General features: G+C 50.0%; 1 protein-coding gene across 1 annotated transcript in view; it reads left to right on the forward strand.

The window, feature by feature from the left end:
- The window catches only part of LOC119955655 (xenotropic and polytropic retrovirus receptor 1 homolog), a 109,757-nt gene extending 106,403 nt beyond the window's left edge, over positions 1–3,354 (forward strand). The window contains exon 15 of the mRNA XM_038782085.1: positions 3,176–3,354. Within this exon, the coding sequence (XP_038638013.1) occupies positions 3,176–3,239 (64 nt within the window). The 3' untranslated portion in view covers positions 3,240–3,354. The remainder of the gene's footprint in view (positions 1–3,175) is intronic.
- Positions 3,355–17,871: the final 14,517 nt, after the last annotated feature.

The following is a 17,871-nucleotide window of genomic DNA, read 5'->3' on the forward strand; positions in this document are numbered from 1 at the left end:
AGTGAATCTGTGGAATTCTTTACCGCAGAGAGCTGTAGAGTCTGGGTTGTTAGAGTTTGTTCAAGGCTGAGATAGACAGATTTTTAATCAGTGAGGGAATCAAGGGTTATGGGGGTAAGACGGGAAAGTGGAGTCAAGGATTATCATATCAGATCAGTCAAGATCTCATTGAATGGCGTAGCAGACTTGATGGGCTTAATGGCCTACTTCTGGCCCTCCAGCTTATGGTCTTACGGTCAAGTGATTAAAAGGGGGAACATCAGCTCAGGTTCCTGCTCCCGGTCACCATCTAGTGACCCCCCCCCCCCCCCCTTTCTGGAGCAATTTCCTTCAGCCGCCAACCCCCTCCACTCACCCCAGCCCACCTTTTTCCAACACGCCATGCCTAAATTCACCAGTGAAGAGAACGGCCACCTAAGCAAGGCTCCGGAAAAACAGCTGGAATCTTATGCTATCTTAATTCAGCTGCTTCAAGCGCAGAGCGGAGAAAAACTCATTCTTGGGAGCGACTGATTTGTTGGGAAATTAAACACCAGTTTCCAGGCAAGTTTTTGCCGGAGCCATTTGTGAACAGTAGGTGGCAGTGCTGCTCTTTGTAATTGTCCATCGAACACCCAAACTTGCAAAATGCTGCCACCCATTGACGGAAATCTGGTACTACACCTTAGAGTGCAGCTTGCTTTGTTGATCTGGCAAATGCATCCCACTTTGTTAATCCTATTCATAATTTTGCATCAATATTTAAAAGTGACTTCACAGTACTTCCCAAACTATTTTATTGTTGTGGAATTACCCCTTTTCTAATGGAATAGTAACCATGGAACCTTCGCTCCTATGGGGAAAGGTCAGAGGTGCGGGACTTGCTAAATTGATTTTGTTGAGAGCCAGCATGCGCAGTGGCCCTTTTATGATTATTTTTGTGCTGCTGACGTACTCTGTGTAGTGGGCAATTATTAGTCCTGATTACCCACTACTTTGAAGAGTCTCTGGAAAAGCTTGCTAGACACCCAGGGGTCCACGGGTCCCAGTTTGAGCACCATTCCTCCAAAATGTTTGCCTCTCCTCTCAAGTAGCGATGTGAAGCCAGGTATGATGGCGGATTTCAACTTTTGTTTCCTTCCACTCTGGAGTTTCCATTGTTTTGTCGCTGTCTCTCCACAGCTCAAAAGCCCCCCCTCCATAGAATCTCCACAGCGCAGAAGGAGGCCATTCGGCCCATCGAGCCTGCACCGACCCTCCGAAAGAGCACCCTGCTTAGGCCCACTCCGCCAGCCTATCTCCAGTATCACCGTAACCCCACCTAACCTGCACCTTGGACATTAAGGGGCAATTTAGCCTGGCCAATCCACCTAACCTGCACGTTTGAACTGTGGGAGGAAACCGGAGCACCCGGAGGAAACCCACGTAGACACGGGGTGAAAGTGCTAACTTCACACAGTCACCCGAGGCTTGAATTGAACCCGGGTCCCTGCCACCTCTGCAACTGCAGGCACAGTTCACTCCCCTGAATATTCTTGACTCCTGCCTGGTGCCCATCATGAAACCATAAGGAAAAGCAGCAGGGCAGGCAGACCTTGCCCCTCGAGTCTGCTCTGACCTCAGCTGCTCTCAGCTCCCCTTTCCCATCTCAGTCCCCAGTCCCCGTGTCGGATAATTCCTCCGAAAGATAGATCGATCGATCTCAGCCTCGTGTACATTCAACGGCTGTGCACCCAGAGCCCCCTGGGGTGGAGAATTTCAAGCACGATCCTCTAACTGAAGACAGTTATCCTCATCTCAGGGCGGCATTTAACGTGAGACGATGCCTCCTAGTTCCACAGGGGAAGCATCTCCTTGGCATCGACTGTGTCAAACCCTCTCAGAATCCCATCTGCTTCATTGAGATCACCTCATATTGTTCCAAACTTCAGAGAATGTAGCCCCCCCCCCCCCCCCCCCCCCCCCCCCCGCCCACCCCTCCTGCCCCAGCGCAGCACCTCGGGACATTTTATTACAGCGGATATCTTACCGATTCACCTGTCATTTTGATATTTATTGTCCAATGTGTAAATTCATCATTTACTGCCCGGTTTTTTGTTTTAAATGTCGAAAGATTAAATGCCTTGGTTTCTTAACTTTCTTTCTGAGTTTCAGTTTCTCTTCATCACGGGCTTTTAAAACCACAATGTTGATAAATCGGGCAAGACAGTTGTCATTTTTCATTTCTCAGTGACGTGGCCGTCAATAGCCAGCCTGGTAATTCTTGAGAAGGTGGCAGACAGGGCGAGGGGCCCCTGTGCACTGCGTCCATGTTCCGAAGGTTTATCCACAGCCCTGCTGGATGCCGAGTCCCAGGACTTTGAAGCAACATCAATGTATGCACTGGGCTAGAATCCGGCCTGTTCACATCTCAACATCCCAGTATTTATATTCAAGTGGACAATCCCAAGGCAGCAGGACAGCTGAACTGGCCACACACCTCATTCCTATTTGAGTTAACTCACTGTGAGCAACTTCTTAACAGTCACCGCACTTTAGGGAAATTCACTATGGCACAACACTTTGAGATGCTCTGGAATGATGTGCTCAAGTGCTGTATGAGAGTAAGTCCCTTAAAGAAAAGGTATTTCTGTGTCGCAAATATTTAGACATTTCATCTTAAGCGTTCATTCCGTCCACCATGGAGTGTGCTGGAACACTCTCCACTTGCCTGGATGAGTGCAGCTCCAACAACGCTCAATACACTCGACACCATCCAGGACAAAGCAGCCCCGTCTGATCAGCATCCCATCCATCAACTTCAGCATTCCCTCCGCCCATCACTGACACAGTGGCAGCCGTGTGTACCATCTAACCGGTGCACTGTAGTAACTCACCAAGGCTCCTTGGACAGCACCTTCCAAACCCATGACCTCTGCCATGTAGAAGGACAAGGGCAGCAGATACCTGGGAACCCCACCACCTGGAGGTTCCCCTCCGAGTCACTCACCACGGCCGTTCCTTCAATGTCGCTGGGGCAAAATCCTGGAACTCTCTCCCTAACAGCATTGTGGGTGCACCTACACCACATGGACTGCAGCGGTTCAAGAAGGCAGCTCACCACCACCTTCTAAAGGGCAATTAGGAATGGGCATTAAATGTTGACCTGGCCAGTGAGAGGATGAATGAAAACAAAGGCACCTTGTTTGTTTTTCAGATCCAAGAACTTGGAAACGAAAGTGCACATCGAAGAGATGGAGGGCGATGCTACGAAGAGCTGAACTATGGTTCCTTTTAATAGCCGAAAGAAGGCAGGGGATTGTTTCACACACTCCCCAGTAGGCCGAGGTGTAAACTTTTCAATGACGTAAAGATTCTGAAGTCACTGGCTTCAGAAAATTTTCACACTTTGGTAAAACAAAGTACTTCTTAAAAATATTTGATAGTGCTTTTCAAATGTTCCTGCGTTTGTAAAAAGGTTTCCTCCTTGTTCTGTTTGTCTCCTTGGTCCCAATGTCTGCCCACAGAGTGTGACACTAAGAGACTTGCTCGAGTCTGAGGCGTCTGCTCCGGTTCACTCTCTGGTTGTGCTTTTCTGTGCGAAGAGTATCCGGCCTCTTCACACCACATCTACCCCCACCTTCCCCTGCTCCCTAACCCGCCCCACCCCCACCTTCCCCTGCCCCCTAACCCATCCCACCCCCACCTTCCCCTGCTCTCTAAACCCACCCTACCCCACCTTCCCCTGCCCCCTAACCCACCCCACCCCCACCTTCCCCTGCCCCCTAACCCATCCCACCCCCACCTTCCCCTGCTCCCTAACCCACCCCACCCCCACCTTCCCCTGCCCCCAACCCATCCCACCCCCACCTTCCCCTGCTCTCTAAACCCACCCTACCCCACCTTCCCCTGCCCCCTAACCCATCCCACCCCCACCTTCCCCTGCTCTCTAAACCCACCCTACCCCACCTTCCCCTGCTCTCTAAACCCACCCTACCCCACCTTCCCCGCCCCCTAACCCACCCCACCTCCCCACCTCTCCCTTCCTCCCCACCTCACCCTCCCCCCTCCCCAACTCTCCCTTCCTCCTCCTGCCCCCTCCCTTCCCCTGCCTCCTCCCCAGCCATTCGTTCTCTCTCTTTGGGAGTGGGCAATTTTGGGTGTAAATCTTTGTCCAGTCATTATGTTGGGGCACTAACTACACTGTATTTCCACATTGCAGCTCTGGACCATTAATGTCAACGGCATCAAAGGGTCCCGATCGACAGAACAATTAACTATACAAAACGTAATCGAGTAATAGAATTGCGTATGATTTTGACAGTAAAACTGTAAAGGAAAAGGCCAGAGAAACAGTCCATATTCGAGATAATACACACCCAGTCACTCAGTCACACAGTCTCTCTCTCACACACACAGTCACTCACTCGCTCGCATATACAAATACAGTCACTCACTCGCTCATATACACACAAATATACATACACACTCACTTGTATACACGCACAAATATACATACACACTCACTTATGCATACACACACAAATATACATACACACTCACTTGTGCATACACACACAGTCACTAACTCACAGTTATTCATTCATGCACAGTCACTAACTCGCGCACACACGTACACACGCAGTCACTCACTCACTCGTGCACACAGTCACTCATTCACTCGTGCACACACACAGTCACTCACTTGCACTACACACACAGTCATTCACCCACTTGTGTACACACACACACAGTCACTCAATTGCACACACACACAGTCACTCACTTGCAAACCCACACTCACTCACGCACACACACACACACACACACACAACGGACTCAGACTGCCGCAGAGAAGCAAATATTAGAGACAGAGAATTTGCCACAAATACAACAGAACCAGTAGACAGTACTCGAGTTTACACAGCTCAAGAAAAAGCTGTGGTGCAAACAATCTGGGTGAACAGACACTCTTACAGAAACACATGACTAGAGTAGGCAGGACAGAAAACAAAGAGAATCTGAATCCAATTCGGAGGAAGGTAAATGTTTGGAATGTTTCTGATATTCTATTGGATGTTTGAATGAAGCAGTTCTACTCCAGGCTGAAGTCACAAACTCAGAACAACAAAGTGGTCAAAATCCCAGTTTGGCATTGTTTGATGTTGGGAAGCCTGAGCATTTGATGCTTATTTGGCCTCAAGTCTCATTTTACAGGTTCAAGTGCTTGGCTGCGAGGTCAGGCGATGGGAGCTGAATTGTAAACTGCTGCCCGGTAGTGTTGGCTGTGTGTGTGGGAGGGGAGCAGTGTCACAAAGTGGCTCCTGGTTACGTGTGTAGGTAGGTTAATCTCAGCGCTGTGCTTTTTGTGTAGAATCAGTTGTTTTAATATATTCGCAATGGGCGGTTTGAATGAAAAGATTCGCCCCACCCCGCCCGTTCTTGTGAACTACCCTTTCCTGTGGAATGGATCAGTAATCGAGTGGCACCCAAAAGGCCATGGGGATGGAAGGCGTGAGGTTGTGTCCACATCCTGGGGGCGCCCAGGGCAACAAGTCCAAACATCATGTGGGCTACCCCCCAGCACAAGGATGAAACTAAACTCACTGCACACAAGAGGCAGGCAAACACTGGGAGGTAGAACAATATGTAAATAATTTGGGTGTATATAATCAAGATATTTTTCAGGTTTAACCTTGTACAGAGTCTTTCAGTGAAAATGACGTTTTGTTATAGGGGAGTAAATTCTATATGCAGTTCCTGCATTTTCATCCTCCTGTATATAAAGTATTTTTTGTTTGTTGTCTTCTCTTGCGATTGCTTTGAATACTATTAAATTTCTTAGAAATAAACCTGTTGGGTGTACGGCAGTGATTATTGTGTGTGATGCACAATCAATGGACACGAAACGTAGGTGTAGTCCGAAACGAAAGGCTTTAATCAGCAAGAAGTGAGCCCAGCGGCAGGAGTACAGAAATGGCCTGGCTGCTGGGGCACACGGGTTCTTATAGCCCGCCTCGTAGGCGGAGCTACCTTCCTCTCGACCAATGAGAATACAGAGGACACGATACTTGGGCCAATGGGCAGCGAGCCCTCTGCACCACTGGCAGCTCACACTCCCAGGTACCGTAATACCCCTAGTCATACTACCACAGTGTGCAGGAGGTTCACTGACTCACTGATACGGTGCCAGGTTTCGCTGCTAATTTGCCGGACTATTCTCTGCACTCCTCAGCTCACAAGTACCTTCCACGGTGACGACAACTAGACGAGAGCAACATGTCACCCGAGGTCTCAGTGAAAGGGAGGAATGGCTGTCCATCTGCTTAACCAAGGAGCATCAAGGGAGTGAGTAAGAGCAATAAACAAAGATCAGAGAGAGAGAAGAAAGAGAGAGCAAAGAGAGAAGATAGAGGAGAGAGAAGTGAGAGGAGCGGGTAGAGGAGAGAGGAGAGGAGAGAGAGAGAAAAGAAAGAGGAAGAAAAGAACGAAAAGGAGAGAAGGACGGAGCGAAACGAGAGAGAAAGAAAATAAAGGGGAGAGAAAGAAAATGAAAGAAATCAAGGGAGAGAAAGAAAGAAAAGATCCATAGAATTCCTACAGTGCAGATGGAGGGCATTCGGCCCATCGAGTCTGCACCGACCCTCCGAAGGAGCCCCCCCACCCAGGCCCCTGTCCTGCCCTATGCCCGTAACCCCACTGAACCTGCACATCCTTGGACACTAAAGGCAGTTTTGCACGGCCATTCCAACTAACCTGCACATCTTCGGACTGTGGAAGGAAACCCAATAAAAAAATTATTTTAAATTTGATGTTGCCTCACGGACAGGAATGATATTTCTAACAATTTAAATGTTGCCGATTATAGGCCAGTGAGGTCGATTTGCAACAAATGCATTAATAATTCTTACGTTGTTAAAAAGGCCACAGGGATGGAAGGCGTGAGGTTGTGCAAACCCGGCAAGTGGTAAAAAATAACAAAGATAGGGCAGCACGGTGGCGCAGCGGTTAGCACTGCTGCCTCACGACGCCGAGGTCCCAGGTTCGATCCCGGCTCTGGGTCCGTGTGGAGTTTGCACATTCTCCCCGTGTCTGCGTAGGTTTCGCCCCCACAACCCAAAATTGTGCAGGCTAGGTGGATTGGCCACGCTAAATTGCCCCTTAATTAGAAAAAAATGAATTGGGTACTCTAAATTTTTAAAAAAATAACAAAGATGCTGAGGGTGAGATGCCATTTGTGGCGTGTAATGCACCAACAAAATCTGGAGATTGACGTTTCACCTCGTAGCTACTTAATCGCTGGAATTTGCTGGCCGATTTGTTTGTTAATGTTCATGTGCATCGTTAGCACAATGTTATCTTTCCAGCAAAACCTGGCCTCGTCTATTAGATCATTAATCCAGAAGCCCAAGAATTTGATATTGCAAAGATCAGCTCAGTCATCTCACACACACAGACTGCAGGAACAACCATGTATTATACTAGTTCCTGGTTTAAGGCCTTCTTAGCAGTGGCTCGATTGGTCGCACCCTCAGCTCACAGTAAGAAGGTTGTGGGCCCAGGTCTCCAGGGTCATGAGCAGAAAATCTAGTGCGGTGCACGAGACGCAGTCTCAGAAGAAAGGGTCGGCCATTTAGGACTGAGAAGAGGGGGGAATTTCTTCAGTCGGAGGGTGGTGAATCTTTGGAATTCTTCTCCCCAGAGGCTGTGGAACTCAATTATTGAGTGTGTTCAAAGCGTAGGTTGATAGATTTCTAGATACCAATGATAACGAGGGGTACAAGGATAGAGCAGGAAGATGTCATTGGACTAGACCATCAGCCATGTTCAAGTTAAATGGCAGAGCAGGCTCGAGGGGCCGAATGGCCTACTCCTGCTACACTCTTATACAAAAACAGATTATCTGGTCATTATCACTTTGGCCCATTACTTCCTCAGAGAGGCAATCTCTGGCAGATTGTCCTTCGACGGACTTCCCCATATTAGGATACCAAAGTCCCGACACCCAACCCGTCCTCACTCAGGGTGGGTGGGACAGGAGCATGAAGCGTCCCCCTGGAGTAACTGGGGCAGAGAGGACAATTTCCAGGTAAACCCATCCTGAAGGGATTCTCCAGGACATCATTGAGGTGCCCCCCAAAAGCGCCGCTGGTGAACCAGGAAGTTCTGGGCCATTGTTATTTGGGTGCAAATCCACTGCCATGTGTCCTCCAATGGTGGAGACTGCACTTTGAAAGCACGTCGTGGGCTGCGAAAACGATTTGGGAAGCCCTGAGAATGTGAAAGATGCTAAATAAATGCAAGTTGGTCCTTCTTACTAATCTTTTTTTTTATAAATGTTTTTTATTCAGTTTTCATGTTTTATATTGAACAAATTACAAATTGTTAGAGAGAGAGAAAAAAAAAAACACGCAAAAATTAACATATATATTTACAGGTGAGCATCTTCGTAGTAATAACTGTGGCCTCCCCCTTTTCGCCGGCATACATATTTTACATTCCCCAACATGTTTATTGGCATTTATTTAGTTTGGTTTTGGGCCTTAGCTAGCCATCAAACCCCCGTAACGAGCACGTAGCCCCCCCCTCCCCGCCGGCTACCTTCCCCCGACTATTCTTCCTCTTGTACGTTGGCCACAAACAAGTCCCGGAACAATTGCATGAATGGCTCCCACGTTCTGTGGAAGCCGTCGTCCGACCCTCGGATGGCGAATTTGATTTTCTCCATTTGGAGAGATTCGGAGAGGTCGGACAGCAAGTCTGCAGCTCTGGGTGGTGCTGCTGACCGCCAGCCAAACAGGATTCTACGGCGGGCAATCAGGGAGGCAAAGGCAAGGGCGTCCGCCCTCCTCCCCAGGAATAGATCTGGCTGGTATGAAACCCCGAAGACCCCCACCACTTTGGACATAGCCTCGAAGAAGGCTGTCCAGTACTCCACAAGTCTGGGGCAAGACCAGAACATGTGGGCGTGGTTGCTTCTTACTAATCTAACCCACAGGCCTGATGTTGGCTAACGGCAGCTGGAGTTGGTATGTGCTTGGGGCAGCTATGATCAAGTTCCTGAAGGCTTTTTTTATTACTTTATCAGAGTTACAAAGCCAGAGGTCAGAGTGTGGACAGGGGCAAACCCCTAATCCAGCTCCTTGCCTGCTCCAAAAAACAATTCAAATTGAATCCAATTCATGGTCCCCCACTAGAGAGACATACCAGATCCAGGCATGACACCTGACCTCACGCTCATCTCAGCCAAAAGGCCGAGAAGCGATACGAAGGCCATAGGTGACACCAGACTGAGAAGCCCACAGGGCGGCCAGTATGTTGGGATGGAGCAAAATGTCAGAGTAACGCAGCAGTGGGGCAAAGCTAAAGAAAAAACACTACCCACAATTCAGACAAGAACTGAGCGAGGAAAACAGAAGTATTTTTAGGAAGGTGGTGGAGAGAGGTGGGGGGGGGGGGGGGGAATTGGACCAACTGTTCCTGGAGAGGGGAAAACAGCTCAGGAAAATATTGGGGGCGAGTATGAAATGACGGTGTTCACAGTCACAGAATGTCTCAATCAGCGTGCGCTGACGCTGGCATCAAAAGCCAGCACCTTGTTGCAGAGCAGCACCGATAAAAATATCTGTTACTGGCACTCGGAGATGGTGCGATTCCCACAGCGCAGGAACATGATAATTAACTGCACAGGAAATAACAGCGTCACCTCTTTCTGTCATTCACCAAACAGCAGGCAGCAGTTCATGTGACCCACTGTCACCGAGGAGTCTGCACCAAAGGCAAACGGTTCGAGCAAAGACCAGACACCGAGGAGATCCTCCTGATTCACCTGGGTAGCCCCTCATCTCCGGGTCCATGGCCACTATCCCGGAGAACTGGCGGAGTTATGCCCGGTGTCCAGGCCAATGTACATTCCTCAACCGACATCACTAACACAAATTAGCTGCTCATCATCACATTGTTTGTGGGCGTATTCTGTGAGCAAATTTGCTGCTATATTTTCAACATTACAACAGTCACTACACTTCAAAAGCGTTTCATTGGGTGTAGGGCGCTAGGGGATATCGCAAAGATGTTAAAAGCACAAAATGAATGTAAGTCTGTCTTTCTTACTCCATAGGAAGAGCTCACCCAGGCACTGAATCACATACACCAAAGTTCTCGGTTTGATCCCTGGTCTTGTTTTTTAATGTATTTATTAAAAAATTTTCAATAAGTTTTACAAAACACTCCAAAAAGGAAAATAATACAACGAAAAAAGGGCAACACGCCAACCAAACAGAACTTAACCCTCTAAACAATAAACAGTTTATCACATTAACACCCAACTCAAAACAAAATAGGGCAAGCGGCCCTTTCAAAAGGAAATGAAATCAGCCCCTCCCCCTCCCCGGGTTGCTGCTGCTGTTGACCTCCACCTAACGTTCCACGAGAAAGTCAAGGAACGGTTGCCACCGCCTGGAGAACCCCTGCAAGGACCCTCGCAAGGCAAACTTTATCTTCTCCAGCCTGAGAAACCCCACCATGTCATTGATCCAAGCCTCCACACTTGGGGGCTTCACGTCCCTCCACAATAACAAGAGCCGTCTCCGGGCTACCAAGGAGGCAAAGGCCAGATCTCTGGCCTCTTTCGACTCCTGCACTCCCGGATCTTCCGATACCCCAAATAACACTATCCCCCAACTCGGTTTTACCCGAGTGTCCAAGACCATGGACATGACCTTTGCAAAGCCCTTCCAGAACTCCGCAAGCGCCGGGCACGCCCAGAACATATGGGCGTGGTTTGCTGGGCTCCCCGAACACTTCACACATCTGTCCTTCACCCCAAAAAATTTACTCATCCTTGCCCCTGTCACATGCGCCCTGTGTACCACTGTAAACTGGATCAGGCTGAGCCTGGTGCAAGATGAGGAGGAATTGACCCTGCCCAGGGCGTCAGCCCACAGGCCCTCATCCAGCTCCTCACCCAGCTCCTCCTCCCATTTGCCCTTCAGCTCCTCCACCGAGGCTTCCTCCGCCTCCTGCAGCTCCTGGTATATCTCCCGAGACCTTACCCTCTCCGACCCAAACACCTAAAATCACCCTGTCCTGTATCCTGCGGGCAGGCAGCAATGGAAATTCTCCTTCCTGCTTCCTGACAAACGCCCGAACCTGCATGTACCTGAAGGCATTTCCCGGGGGTAACCCAAATTTCTCCTCCAGTGCCCTTAAACTGGCAAAGGTCCCGTCAATTAATAAATCCCCCAGCCTTCTAATTCCCGCCCGGTGCCAGCTTCGGAACCCACCATCTATCCTGCCCGGGGCAAACCTATGGTTATTCCGTATCAGGGACCAGACTGAGGCCCCCATCTCCCCCCTGTGCCGCCTCCATTGCCCCCAAATCTTCAGCGCCGCCATCACCACCGGGCTTGCGGTATACTGCGTCGGCGGAAGCGGCAACGGTGCCGTCACCAGTGCCCTCAGGCTAGTACCTACACAAGACGCCGCCTCTAGCCTTTTCCATTCTGCCCCCTCTCGATCCATCATCCATTTCCGAATCATCGACACGTTTGCTGCCCAGTAGTAGCTGCACAGATTCGGCAGCGCCAACCCCCCCCCCCCCCCCTCCCCCGACTGCGCTCCAAGAACAGTCTCTTAACCCTCGGGGTCTTATTGGCCCACACAAATCCATAATACTCTTGATCACTCGCTTGAAAACAGCCTTAGGGATGAGAATGGGCAGGCACTGAAACATGAACAAGAACCTAGGGAGGACCGTCATCTTGACAGACTGCAGCCTACCCGCTAGGGAGAGCGGTAGCATGTCCCACCTCCTAAAGACCTCCTCCATCTGGTCCACCAGCCGCGCCAGATTGAGCTTATGCAAGACCCCCCAACTCTTGGCCACCTGAATACCCAAATACCGAACACTCCTCTCCACCATCTTGAGCGGCAGCTCCTCCAGCCTCTGTTCTCTGTTCTTGGCCCCGCGCATGCACCACAAAGTGCTCGCTCTTCCCAACGTTAAGCTTATATCCCGAGAAGTCTCCAAACGTCCTGAGGGTCTGCATAACCTCCCATCCCCTCCACCGGATCTGTGATATATAGAAGCAGGTCATCCGCATTTAGTGAGACGCGGTCCCCCCCCCCCCCCCCCCCACCCCCCAACAGACCACTGGGGCCTGGTATAACAATTTAACCCAACCAATGAACCCCTTTCCTAACCCAAACCTACCCAGCACCTCCCACAGGTACTCCCACTCCACCCGGTGGAAGGCCTTCTCCGCGTCCATAGCCGCCACCACTTCTAACTCCCCCCCCCTCGCCAAGGGCACCATAATCATATTCAGGAGCCTCCGTACATTTGCATTCAGCTGCCTGCCCTTCACAAATCCCGTCTGATCCTCATGTATCATTCCCAGGACATAATCCTCAATCCTAGTGGCCAGGACCTTCGCCAACAGCTTGGCATCCACATTGAGGAGTGAAATCGGCCTATACGAGCCACAATCGGCCTATACGAGTCTTTGTCCCGCTTGAGAATAAACGAGATCAGAGCTCGCGACATCGTCGGGGGAAGAGTTCCTTTTTCCCTCGCCTCATTAAAAGTTCTCAACAGCAACGGAGCCAACAGTTCCGAAAACTTCCCATAGAATTCAATCGGGAACCCATCTGGTCCCGGGGGCTTGCCCGTCTGCATGCTCCCCAACCCCTTAACCAGCTCCTCCATCCCAATAGAGGCACCCAAACCCTCTACCTGCTCCTCCTCCACCCTCGGAAACCTCAATTGGTCCAGGAACCGCCGCATCCCCTCCCCCCCTCCTCTGATTTGTATAAGTTCCCATAGAAGTCCCTGAAGACCTCATTTATTTTGGCTGAACTCCGCACCGTATTCCCTCCCTTGTCCCTGATTCCCCCAAATTTCCCTAGCCGCCTCCTTCTTCCGCAGCTGATGCGCCAGCATCCGACTCGCCTTCTTCCCATATTCATACTTGATCCTTGGTCTTTGTTGAGTTGACCATAATGTAAACTGGGTCAGGATCAATGCTGCGCTACCCTCGGGTTAACGGAAGGGGGGCTAGAGAGGGAAACAGCAAGCCAGGAGCTCACTTGATCTCAATTTATTATCTTGTGCCTCTAGCCAAAAAGGTTCGGCACAATCTGATGCCAAGGCTCAATCTCAGGCATGTCCACCAGACATAACCACGCCTGCCATACTGCCTCCACAACCACACTCCCCCTTCATCATTCCACCCCCCCACCCATTGTGTTCTCCATTCCCCCACCACAACTGTACTGCCCCACCCCACACTGTCCCTACCCGACCATACTCCCCCTACCCAACCACACTGCCCCTTCACCCTCCCCCTGCCCACAACTGTTCTCCAATCTCCCTCCACAACCGTACTCCCCTACCCAACCACACTGCCCCTACCCAACCATACTCCCCAAAACCACTGTCCCTCTACACCCACCACCCCTGCCCGCAACTGCGTTCTCCATTCCCCCTTCACAACCACTCTCCCCCTACCTCCCCCCCCACATCCGCACTCTCCCTATCCCTAAACCCACACTCTCCCTTTCCCCCTCCCCCGCCCACAACTACTCTCCCCACCCCTAAACCCACACTCTCCGTTCCCCCTCCCCCGCCCACAACTACTCTCCCCACCCCTAAACCCACACTCTCCGTTCCCCCTCCCCCGCCCACAACTACACTTTCCCCACCCCTAAACCCACACTCTCCCTTTCCCCCTCCCCCGCCCACAACTGCATTCTTCCTCTCCCCCCCCCCCCCCCCCCCCCCCCCCCCCCCTTAGCTTGCCAACGTTTCCTAGGTTCACACTTGAAAACTCTTCACTTGTTGAGGCATCAGAGGGCAGCCAGCATCCTGGAACATTTTCCAAGGACACACGTTTAATCCAGGTTAGATAATATAGAGGGGTCTTGTGACCCAATGGGCAGCACCTCAACCAGAAGTTACCAATCAGGAACTCAGGGTTCAAGTCCCACTCTGGAACTTAATGGTTACAGAAAGTGTGTTGATAACCTGGCCAAACAGGTCAAGTATCAATCTGCTTATCCTTCCAATATGCCTAGGGTAGGCGGTTAAAGCGATCTCCTGGTCAGCGAGAACCTGCAATGCCTTGTCAAGCATAACCTTGGCCAATACAGGAAGTCCATAGTCGCCAACCCCTCTTAAAGCACGGTACCCGGAGAGAGAACGAGTGGGAGAGAGAGAGAGAGAGTGGGAGAGAGAGTGAGCGTGAGGGAGAGTGAGCGGGAGAGAGAGTGAGCGTGAGAGAGAGTGAGCGGGAGACAGCGCGAGGGAGAGTGAGCGAGAGAGCGAGCACGAGAGAGTGGGCATGAGCAAGGGTACCAGAGAGAGAGCACGAGATGGTGAATGTGAGAGACTGAGAGCACACGAGAGAGAGAGCACGAGAGAGCAAGAGAGAGTGGGCATGAGCAAGGGTACAAGAGAGAGAGCACGAGATGGTGAATGTGAGAGACTGAGAGAGAGCACGAGAAAGTGAGCGCGAGAGAGAGCGCGAGGGAAAGCTAGAGAGTGAGCGCGAACGAGAGAGAGAAGAGAAAGAAATACTATAGCTACTGCTGGTTTCAGTGCGCCAGTGAAAGGCAAATTGGCAGTGCCTGAATTGGTTTCTAGTTTATTACCTGTGACTGCAGCAGTATTTCACCCTGCGCTAAGTATACATGTTGGTGCTGCTTAATGCTACAGACTACAAATGATTAACTGGCAGTGGCAGGTAAGCAGGATTTTACAATCAGAATACCATCTGTCCAAACACACCTCCATTATTAATGTTTTCACCTTGTAAACTGATGTCACTACTTAACGATACAAAAATATTTTTTCAGCAACCAAGTTCTCCCCGAACCACCTACCCTCCACCCAACCGCTCCACCACGCAAACCCCCCTTGCTATCTGGTTTTGTGTTTGACAGAAACCAACATCCTTAGCTCGATACAGGGACACAGCCTCTGGTCTGGTCAAAAACTGGGTCCCGCAAGCTTTCTGCCACCATGTGCCGATGTGGGGACATTGCACGCAAACAGCAGCCCACCTAAAAGTAGCCCACCGCAATAATAATAATAATAGCTTATTGTCACAAGTAGGCTTCAATGCAGTTACTGTGAAAAGCCCCTAGTTGCCACATTCTGACGCCTGTTCGGGGAGGCCGGTATGGGCATTGAACCTGCGCTGCTGGCTTTGTTCTGCATTACAAGCCAGCTGTTTGTCCACTGTGCTAAACCCGCCTCTGCTGAAGTCCATTTCATGAGCTTGGTGACTACCGTCGAGGGACTCATCCATGACGCATTCTTCATTCGTGAGGTGTTACAGCAGCAGTTGTCAGACTTGCATGACATGGAGGAAAGGTGATGTCACAATGGATTCTGATTCACCCTCCGCTTAACATTCACTGGAATATTTTCCAGCAGATGCCACCAGCAGGTAATCCAGGAGCTGAACCTATGGACAACATTTTCCTTGACCCAGTGGACAACTGTAACCCCACCCCCACACCCCTGGCCTAATTACTATCCCAATGGATGAAATATTCCGATGAAGGACAGTTTAGTTTTCCACTCAACATAATTACCAAGAGCTTTCAAATCAATCTGATGGACATAGGGACGGCTTTTAAAATTATTCTTATCAACAGCTTACAATCTTTATTACCGCCTGAGTACATTTTGTGCCCAAGGTGCTCAACTTTAGATTTATTGGCAAGATGCACCTTTGAAAATACTAGCCCTGTGTAAGCCTTTCCCTCCATCTCCGTAGACAGTGACTATGCTCCAATACCTAGTGGGGTCTTAACGGTGATTGAGATGCCAGAGCAAGGTGATTGTGTGCACATCCAGGGAATGGAGGGCAAGAATCTAGGTGTAGACCATAGAACATACAGTGCAGAAGGAGGCCATTAGGCCCATCGAGTCTGCACCGACCCACTTAAGCCCTCATTTCCATCCTATCCCCGTAACCCAATAACCCCCTCCTAACATTTTTGGTCACCAAGGACAATTTATCATGGCCAATCCACCTAACCTGCACGTCTTTGGACTGTGGGAGGAAACCAGAGCACCCAGAGGAAACCCATGCAGACATGGGGAGAACGTGCCAACTCCGCACAGACAGTGACCCAGCGGGGAATCGAACCTGGGACTCTGAAGCCACAGTGCTATCCACTTGTGCTACCATGCTGTCTGAGGGTGTGCTGCACTGTCGGAGGTGTCACCTTCCATGGGAGATGTTAAACTGAGGCCCTGTCTGCCCTCCTGGATGGACATCAAAAATTCCACTGAACTATTTTGAGGAACAGCAGGGTAGTTATCCCGAGTGTTGGTGGCCAATATTTATCCTTCAATCAACATCATGAAAATCACACTTCCTGCATTGCGGTTTGTGGGATCTGACTGTGCGCAAATTGGAGGCCGCGATCCCTACATGACAGTGACTATGTTTTAGAAGTACCTCATTGGCTGCAGAGTGCTTTGGGGTGACCTGAGGTTGCAAAAAGGCACTATGTAAATGCAAGTCTTTATCTTTATATCGTTTTCTTGGTTTAATGGCAGCAGCCACCTGTGCTGTGGTGTCTATAGGGTTTCACGGGTGTACTGGCACACTTGCCCCACAAGACCATGCTTGGTGTTCGAGTCTGTGCAACGAATGGTAGCTGGTGGCTCACTTGTAGAGAGGGCAAAGCCCGGGCCAACGTCGTCGACACCAATGCGCTCATTTGCCAGCGAGAATGAAGAACATTATTTGTTCATTCATGGGATTGGGCAGCACACACAAGGGTAGCATTTATGTCCCACCCATAATTGTTCATTCAAAGAAGTGCCTCGCTCAGCCATTTCAGAGGGCAGTTAAGAATCAACCGCATCGCTGTGGATCAGGAGTCTCCTGTCGGTCTAACCAGGTGATTACCATCCCTAACGGAGTGAACTGAGATGTGTTTTTTCTGGACATTTCGGCAGTTTCATCGTCATCATTACTGATGACAACATTTTGTTCAGTATCTATTTTAAATTCCCCAGTTGCTGAGGTGGGATTTGAATTCATCTCTCCAGATCATTAATCTAGGCCTCTGGATCACTAGGCCCATACAGGCGGCACGGTAGCACAGTGGGTAAGACAGTTCCCAGGTTCGAATCCCGGCTTGGATCACTGTCTGTGCGGAGTCTGCACGTTCTCCCCATGTCTACGTGGGTTTCCTCCGAAAGATGTGTAGGTTAGGTGGATTGGCTAAATTGCCCTTAGGTTAGGTGGGGTTGCTGGGTTATGGGATATAAGAACATAAGAACATAAGAACTAGGAGCTGGAGTAGGCCATCTGGCCCCTCGAGCCTGCTCCGCCATTCAATTAGATCATGGCTGATCTTTTGTGGACTCAGCTCCACTTTCCGGCCCGAACACCATAACCCTTAATCCCTTTATTCTTCAAAAAAACTATCTATCTTTACCTTAAAAACATGTAATGAAGGAGCCTCAACTGCTTCACTGGGCAAGGAATTCCATAGATTCACAACCCTTTGGGTGAAGAAGTTCCTCCTAAACTCAGTCCTAAATCTACTTCCCCTTATTTTGAGGCTATGCCCCCTAGTTCTGCTGTCACCCGCCAGTGGAAACAACCTGCCCACATCTATCCTATCTATTCCCTTCATAATTTTAAATGTTTCTATAAGATCCCCCCTCATCCTTCTAAATTCCAACGAGTACAGTCCCAGTCTACTCAACCTCTCCTCATAATCCAACCCCATCAGCTCTGGGATTAACCTAGTGAATCTCCTCTGCACACCCTCCAGCGCCAGTACGTCCTTTCTCAAGTAAGGAGACCAAAACTGAACACAATACTCCATGTGTGGCCGCACTAACACCTTATACAATTGCAACATAACCTCCCTAGTCTT

Source organism: Scyliorhinus canicula, chromosome 21 (genome assembly GCF_902713615.1).
Source record: "Scyliorhinus canicula chromosome 21, sScyCan1.1, whole genome shotgun sequence".
NCBI lineage: Eukaryota > Metazoa > Chordata > Chondrichthyes > Carcharhiniformes > Scyliorhinidae > Scyliorhinus > Scyliorhinus canicula.